Source organism: Macrobrachium nipponense, chromosome 9, assembly GCF_015104395.2.
Source record: "Macrobrachium nipponense isolate FS-2020 chromosome 9, ASM1510439v2, whole genome shotgun sequence".
NCBI classification, from domain to species: Eukaryota; Metazoa; Arthropoda; class Malacostraca; order Decapoda; family Palaemonidae; genus Macrobrachium; species Macrobrachium nipponense.
In genome coordinates, this window is record NC_061110.1 from 9,950,639 (window position 1) to 9,959,209 (window position 8,571).

The 8,571-nt window shown below is 43.9% G+C and overlaps 1 protein-coding gene across 1 annotated transcript in view; it reads left to right on the forward strand.

The window, feature by feature from the left end:
* Positions 1-8,571, forward strand: part of LOC135218620 (activating molecule in BECN1-regulated autophagy protein 1-like) — a 126,433-nt gene that overhangs the window by 9,637 nt on the left and 108,225 nt on the right. Inside the window, exons 4-7 of the mRNA XM_064255056.1 lie at positions 1,330-1,431; positions 2,036-2,249; positions 3,172-3,413; positions 3,968-4,040. Of these exons, the coding sequence (XP_064111126.1) occupies positions 1,330-1,431; positions 2,036-2,249; positions 3,172-3,413; positions 3,968-4,040 (631 nt within the window). The remainder of the gene's footprint in view (positions 1-1,329; positions 1,432-2,035; positions 2,250-3,171; positions 3,414-3,967; positions 4,041-8,571) is intronic.

Genomic DNA, 8,571 nt, shown 5'->3' on the forward strand with positions numbered 1-8,571 from the left:
TCAGATAAGTAAAACAACATTTGTATTTATTGTCTGTTGTCAGGAAATCCAATGCCTAGGCTTAGCCTAATGCTAAACTATTGCACTTTTCCCAAATTAATCTATACCACATGTAATGTTCAATCCCAAAATTTTAGTCCATAAAATTGGTCTTTAAATATCAAACCTTAACCTTACAAGAGTATATACAGTATTCAATATTTGAAGTTTTTTTTCATGAAAAATACAATAAAAATATACCCAAAGCATTCAAAGTAATGTTTTCTTAGGATTTTTAACGATTCTCAACAATTTTCCAGCTTACGATGATTTTGAGCTCACGACGCATCTAAAGAACAGAACCCCTGTCGTAAACTGGGGAATGCCTGTATAAGACATTGCAATGGGTGCCAGACATTTGTAAGGAGAGAACTGCTTTCAGTGCCAAATAATCTGAGTTCAAATTATTTATCACTCATGACTTCCTCAGCTGAGCCCTTGTGGGTTTAAAGAATTATATAGAATTTGTTTCATTACTTGCAATACCTGTTAGCATTGTTCTACTTAATGTGTCCTTGCATTGTCCATTTTTGAGCGACACAGCCTTAGCTACATTGCTTCCTTCCCTTTGCTTCTCAATCAATCCTTTTGGTTTCTTCTACCTTTCTCTTTAGCTTCAACTTTGTATTCCTTCTGTTTGCAGCTCTCAATTAAGAATAAGTTTTCTAGTTCCATGCGAGAATCTTGAAGTGTGATTCAGAGGTATTCTTAAACCATTCTAATTGTACTGTCTTATACAGTATGTCTGAATTCAATTCTAAATATCATTGGGTAGCGGTGATTATGTAATAACTCTGGAGTATAAGTTGATTCCCTGCCGTTATTCCTTGTAGGGAATTACCACTTGAAGTGTACCACATACACTACACTGTACTAAAGACTATGCATCTTGGGCCCTCATTATTATTGTTTTGCAGATAAAAGTAATAAGTAGAAAGCATTGTTTCTGGGGCCAAAGGCCTATTGCTGTGGGGCCAGCAGCAGCATTGCTTTTTCTCTTTTGCTCCTCATCTGTGAAGAAATGCTTTGCACAGATACCTATGAGAGTGTAAAAAATCTAAAAATGTAACTCGCTGGTCTGAGTGAAGTCATTTGTGCCAATAACTTGATACAAAAGGTCCATCTCTGTGACATGAATCTTGAAGCAGAGAAATGATGTCAATAACCTGACTATACTCTGTAAGTAGGGTAAGAGTCAAGTTCTTCATGCCATTATCATTAGTTTATTTAATTTCTTCTTGCACCGCCTAGGTGTCATAACACAATTTAAAGGATGTTTTTAATTTTCAGAGAGAATACGACGAAGTCGCCCCCCGACTACATCGTTGTCATCAAGAATTGCCAATATGCTTGCACATCAAGCAGCCAATGCTAACAATGTATCAGGTCTTGGTATGTAAATCTGTTGGTGCTGCTCCTTTTAATTTCATTTTATTATTGTGATAAGATTGAGTATTACTCAAGTACTACTGTACATTGGGTTGTTTTGTGGCAGTTTTTTTTATAGTTTTAATATTTTAGAAGAGCCAGGGTATTCCTGGGCCTTCATTTTCTATTCTTTGAAACTTGAAAAATACTTTTTTTTTATTTTCTTTTTTTTCCTCTTACTTTAGAAAGAGTTTATGTTGGTGAATATGTCAGAGTATAGCAATGAATTATGAAGCTTTTGAAAACTATAAATTATATTTTCCTTGTATATTTTAAACTTACAGTCAGAAAGAAATAGAAATAACTTGTTAAAGTCACTCTTGGTTTTATGAATAAAGATATTTTATTTAGTCATTTCTGGACTGCATGTCTATACCTGCATTCAGTAACATGAATGTAGATGCAGTAAACACCAACTAAACCCTGAAAATCACTTTTGAAAAGTCTCAGGTATCAGTAAATAAATCATAATTGACGGAATGAAATGTCAACAGCTTATGAGGAATCCCAGCTTTTTTATATCATTTAAATCATATTTTATTCTTGAAAATATTTATTTTCTCTTCAGAAACTAACACAGTTCAACTGTGTAATGTTAGGCGGCGATTACGACAGAGCATTCTCAACGCCAGGAGGGACATGCTTGTTGGCCGTACCCCAGGCAGGGCTGGTGGTCCTATACTTTTCCCAGTTTCCAGGCTTCGATCCCGAAATAGCAATGCAGAGAGAATACACGTATTAATAAGAGAAGGACTACGAAGGGAACAGAGGGATCATTACAGGTAAATTAATGCTCTTAGGTCCTGCAGTTTCTTGAACTATACAGTTTGTCCATACCTTTAAATGTTCATCCTGCAGGTAGGAAGGGTGTTGTCTCTTTCAAGGTTAATCCCTCCCCCCCCCCCCCACCCCCCCCCCCCCCCCCCCCCCCCCCCCACCCCCCCCCCCCCCCCCCCCCCCCCCCCACCCCCTTCCCCTGCACTTTTTCTCTCTTCATTGTACTTAAGGTAGAGTCTAAAGAGTTACCTCTCACAAATCCCTATGCTTATAGAAATATATCTTTTATCTTCATAGCATTAGTAGAATATTTAAAGAGCAAACCCTTAATTACTCAAGTTCAAACTTCCCAAGGTATCTTGTATACGTATTCAGTTGTCTCCTTGCCCATCTGTTTTCTTTATTCTTTTGGACTATAATGAAAGCTTTTAGGGAACTCTTTTTAAAATTTGCTCACATATGGCTACTAGACATACTGTACATCTAAAAAGTTGTTGTATTATGTAGAGTCCGTTCATTCATATCCATCATGTAGACTTGACTCAATGTATTTGTTACATTTTAAGTAGATTTCATATTATGCTTTGTTCTCTAGCTGGACAGGTTTTGAATTTTGTCAGTATTCTTTTTTTCATTTAATTTTAATATGACAGTGTTGATATTCTCTTGGCTTCCAGAGTTTGGAATCTGAGTTGCAGTAAAGTTCATGTAATACCTATGGCACTTGTATGCATTTTTGTGGTACTGTTCTAATTGGAAATGAAAGAATGAGTATATTTTTCTTTCCGTTGACATTGGGTGTGAGAATGTTTCTTTTATACATTTATATATTTCTTTGGTTGTGCAGAATTTGATGTCATCACAGCAAAAATTGAGAGCTTGAAAGTCATAATCTGTCATATAAAGGTTTTTCATCTTGCACAACAGGCAAATTCTTCGCCACATGGCTGACCGCCTCAACAGCCTTGTTAACCAGGAGCAGGAGCAACAACAGGACGAGCAAGCCCAGCGACGACAGGGAGAAGATCACTTGTCCGACAACATCCCAAACTCCGGCCATCTGAGTGGTGGTATGTACAGACACATGTCGAATAAGTATGCCAGCGCTCGTGCTATGACAAACTCAGAGCAGCCAAGTGGTGATAATTCCATGGACAATCACATGGAGAGTAAGTACACCTTCTGTTTGTGGGCTGATTTTAGAAGCAATGCATCTCATAGCCAAAGGGCTGCTCTGTTCCATATTTTACATACAAAAAGAACTTCGGTTTTATTTTATTTCAGACGGCTTCTCTGCAAAATGTGGTTTCACCTAAGACGTTTTTCCAACTTTTCACTTCTTGACCTTTTTGCCAAACTGCACAGACCCCAAAGTTGGTGGCAAAGTTCGCATTTCACTTGTTAAAGGGAGTCTGCCACAAGTGAAAACATATGCAAGTTCAATTTTTCCATCAACTTTGGTTGCTAGTTGCCAAGTTTTGCAGCAAGATGTTAAAAGACACCGTAAAACATTCTGGTGTGACTTCATTTTTCAGTTGACTAATTTGTATAGGGGAAGGGTCACTAGGTGTACTTACTTATAAAACTGCATGGATATGGTTGCTTTGTGTTTGCCTTGACATATGTTCTATATACTGTGTATATATACTGTATATGTTGTATATATTGAAAGCATAAGAGTTTTAGCGTTATAGATCTGCTCTGTCATGTCCTCTCTTTGCAGATCTACGTCTTCTTGTTAGGCTAGCACTACACCTAATTGATCAGTTGACAAACTTCATATGTAACCAAAATATGTAAGTTAATTTGTAATCTCATTTTGAATATGTCTCTGGTTTTACAGTAATCACAGAACTAGTTGTAATGTACAATTTGTTCATATACGGAACAAACCTTCGGTCTTAACATTAGGATTTACTAGCGCCAAGCTGGAAACCCGTAGAACTAAAATTACACTTGTGAGATCCAGGGACTATTGGCATCTATACCAGGTCATGGGGCATGTATACCCAGAATGCCCTCGGCGTCCTGTGACCCACCAGTTATATTCCTACTGCCTTTAAGATAATACGGTGTTATGTCTATCTGATTTAAAGCCGGTTTTCAGTTTGCCCGTTTTATCCATTTCATTTTTCATTTTTCATTATTCTTATCTTTTTCTTTTTCCGAGTGTGCTCAGTGTGAGTGTGAGTGTGATCGGTAAGAGCGTATAAGTGGTATGATGGAAATTTTCGCTTCACCATTGGGATCTTCTGCCGTTTCGAAGAGGAGACAAAGGAAATGCCCCGGAGTCAGTGGCTTTCCATGTTCTAGATTCCTAACTTCGGTGTCGACGGATCCTCATCCAATGTGTAGTAGGTGCAGGTGACTGTACCTTAGGCAAAAGCTGGTTCTCATTTAAGCATGGCAGCAAGGTAGATATCTAGCTGCAGGTAATAAGGAATAGGTGGGGAGAAAGGTTATTACATGGGTGGGAAAAGGCAGTTAAATAGGGAGGGAGACCCACCTACTCACTTGCATCACTACTTCTTTGGCCACACTGTTAACATGCACTCTGCTGATGCTGAAGTGGTTACCCCCTTGGGTTTCTTATTGGCAACTTTAGTGTGTAATTTGCTTTTTATTCAGATTGTTGTAGGAATGACAGTGCCTTACTGTTTTTCTGTACAAAAGGTAGAACAGTGTAGATTTTCTTAACTTGACTCTGTGTGTGTGTAAGGTTTATGTAAACTTTCAACATTCTCCCTCATTCTGTTTGTGCTTTTTCATAGTACAGGAGTATACACCATCTGTCAACCATATCAAGTCTGCTAGGTTGGCTGCCCATGGGAAGTGGTCATAGGAGAGGCTATAGAGACCCTCAGAGGTCAAAGAGCAGAGACTAGATTTGCCCTTTTTGTTCATGCCACTTACCTGACAGATATATATTATAAGCTGTATTTCTGAAGTCCGACAGAATTTCAAAACTCGCGGCAACACGCAGTGGTGCCGGCCAGGTGGTAGTACCATTCCCGCCGCTGGGAGGCGGATATCAGGAACCCATTCCCATTTTCTATCATATTTTTTTCTGTCGCCGGTCGGTAAACAAACTGTTTACAGACCTCTGCTCAGGATTTTTTGGAATTAGACTCGCGCTTCACGTCCTGTATCGCCGCTTTCGTCGGAGGATGCGTATCGACGCTTTTTCCGCCTCAGAAAAAGGGGTAAGATCTCCTCCGATGAGGACGCTGGGTTGCGTGCACAGGCACGTCTACCTGAGAAGCAGTAGCTGTACCTGTGAGAAGGAAGGAGGCGTCCCCCTCGCCCCTCGTCTTCTCGCAGGATCAGTCCTGCTTCCTCTGTTCGTTCTTCCCGACGAAGAACATTCTTTTGTCCCTTCAGGACCAGCTATCGACGCTTATGGCTCAGAGGACTCGCCAGCAGCAGTCGAGCCTAAGCGGAGGAAGGACCTTAGACTAGCCCGCCCTCACCGAGGACGAAGCAGTCTCTCTCCCTCCTACTTCGTCTCGTTCGCCGATCGCTTCTCCTTCGGCGATTCGCCGATCTCGTTCGTCTCTAGAGGGACGTTGCGTCAGGACGCTTTTGAGGAGGACGCTCAGCACGACGTTCGACAGGACGCTCGTTTTCAGGACGCTAGGCAGGACGCTAGGCGGGACGCTTGCTAGGACGCTCGTCAGGACGCTAGGCAGGACGCTAGGCGGGACGCTTGGCAGGACGATCGTCAGACGCTCGTCAGGACGCTAGGCAGGACGCTTGGCAGGATGCTAGGCAGGACGTTCGTCAGGACGCTCGCCAGGATGCTAGACAGGACGCTCGGCAGGACGCTCGCCAGGACGCTCGGCAGGACGCTTAGGCAGGAAGCTCGCCAGGACGTTCAGGGCTCTTTTCAAGACGCTTTTGGGGATCCGACCAAGAAGTCATACCCAAGACGCTAGTTTGCGTGCACAGGCACGTATTCCAGCGAAAAGGTCGTCCCTTTCGTTGAGAAACGTAAGGACGCTTCTCTGGCAAGTGAGGCTGCCTCGGATGGCACTAAGGACGCTCGTCCTCGTCAGGACGCTACCTCTTCAAGTAGTAAGCGTCATAGAGAAGACAGCCGAAATAAGGCTTCCTCTAGCAAGGATAGGGGAGGGTCCTTTGATTAAGCCAAGACCCGACATTAGGACGCCCTCTCCGGACAGACGGTCTCCTCTTCCGTTTAGAGAAGAAGGAGAGCTGAGTAGTTCGGCTGACTCGGTTTGAAGAGGAACTTCTGCGGCCCCTTCAATCTCGGACTATAAAGTCCTCGTGCGGCTCTTGCGTTCTTCTTTTGAAGACAAGTTTCAGCCCGCAGCTCCCAAGTCTCCTCTTCGCAGTTTTCTTCATCTAAAACTGGAAAAACCCGGAGTTTGTGGAGATGAAAAACTTCTCTCTCCACGAAACGTGCCTTTTAAGAAACTCCAAGATTGGATGGTACGAAGGAGAGATCAAGGCAAGACGGACTTTGTTCCGCCTTGCCGCCAGCTAGACTTAGCGGAAAAGGGGCATTTGGAGGTATAGAACCAAAGATGAAGTAGGAGTTCGTATCCCTTCTTCGGCTCAAGGAGATTTCTCCAGCTTAGTGGATTCGCAGAGGAGGTCTCTTTTACCTCTGCTAAAGTAACCTGGACCTCTACGGAGACTGACCATCATTTGAAGGGTCGCTCAGGGACGCTTGAAGTGTTCAACTCCTTGACTGGTGTTTGGGAGTTCTGGATCTGCAAGCGAGAAGCCCAGAATCTCTCAGCTGGGGGAGCTGTCCAGCGTGTTTAGCATGTATGGACAAGCCGTCAGGGATGGTTTCGGAGGAGATCGTCCTCTCATTTTGGAACGGCTTTTTATTGAAAAAGAGCTGCTGTGCAATTTCACAGCTCGTTCGGTAACTCCAGCTCAGAAAGCGGATTTGCTGTTTTTTCGCCTCTTTCGAACCATCTCTTCCCCCAGACTTTAGTAAAAGACCTGACTAACAGTTTGCAAGAGAAGCACCTCAGGACCTTTTGGCCCAGTCTACAGACGGTCGGCCGTACCTTCAACCTCTTCAGCTGCGGTTCGACCGCCGAAGAAAGTTAAGCCCTTTCGTGGGGCTTCCCCCCTCGAGAGCAGCTCCTCGAGGGAGAGGGTTTTCACGAGGAAGAGCTTCCTTTAAGCCAAAGCCTTCCAAGTGAGAAGCATGTCCTTCAGACACCAGTCGGAGCCAGACTGAAGTTTTTTAGCGGGAGAGCGTGGAGAGAGAGGGACACGGACTCTTGGTCCCTCAAGATCGTGGAGCAGGGGTACAAGATCCCTTTTTAGATCTTCCTCCTCTTTCTACGACTCCCAGAGACCTTTCTCCATCCTATCAGGGAGAAAAGAAGAAAGTATTATTCGATCTCCTTCAACAAATGATCGACAAAAGAGGGCGGTAGGGGGGGAACAAGTCCGCGGACCTGGGGTCCCCAGGTTTTTACAACATGGACTTCTTCTAGTACCGAAGCAGTCGTCAGGTTGGCGTCCAGTTCTAGATGTAAGCAGGCTCAATCTTTTCGTGGAAAAGGACCAAATTCACGATGGAGACGCCTCATTCTGTTCTGGGAGCCTTGAGACCGGGCGACTGGATGGTGTCCTTAGACTTGCAGGACGCGTACTTTCATCCCGATCCACCTTCTTTCAAGAAAGTATCTAAGGTTTTGTCTTAGACAAAAAAGTGTGGCAGTTCAGAGCCATGTGTTTCGGCCTGACCACGGCCTCCGATGGTGTTGGTTCACTGTAGTCATGAAGAACGTAGCGAGGTGGCTACACTCTTCGGGGATAAGAGCTTTCCCTGTACCTCGACGACTGGTCTGATCAGAGCGTCGTCGAGAGAGAAGTGTCTGAAGGACTTGCAGTTCACTTTAGCCCTAGCAAAGTCCCTGGGACTTCTGGTCAACCTCGAAAAGTCGCATCTGACCCCAAACACAGTCCATCGTGTACTGGGGATTCAGATGGATTCCAGTGGCTTTTCGAGCGTTTCCGTCCCAGGAACGTTCAGCGGCTAGGCTTAGAAAAGAGATCTCAGCCTTTCTAAGGAAAGAGACTTGCTCGGCGAGGGAATGGATGAGTCTGCTGGGGACCATTTCCTCGCTAGAAAGGTGTTTGTTTTCCTTGGGAAGACTGCACCTCAGGCCTCTCCAATTTTTCCTTGCGGACGAGTGGAAGGCCAAGGACGATCTCAATGCCATATTGAGAATATCGCTCGATCAAGAACCATCTAAGATGGTGGTTGGACCCTCAGAAGCTTCAGGAGGGCGTGTCCCTAAGTCTTCGAGCCCCGACCTAGTGTTGTTCTCCGAC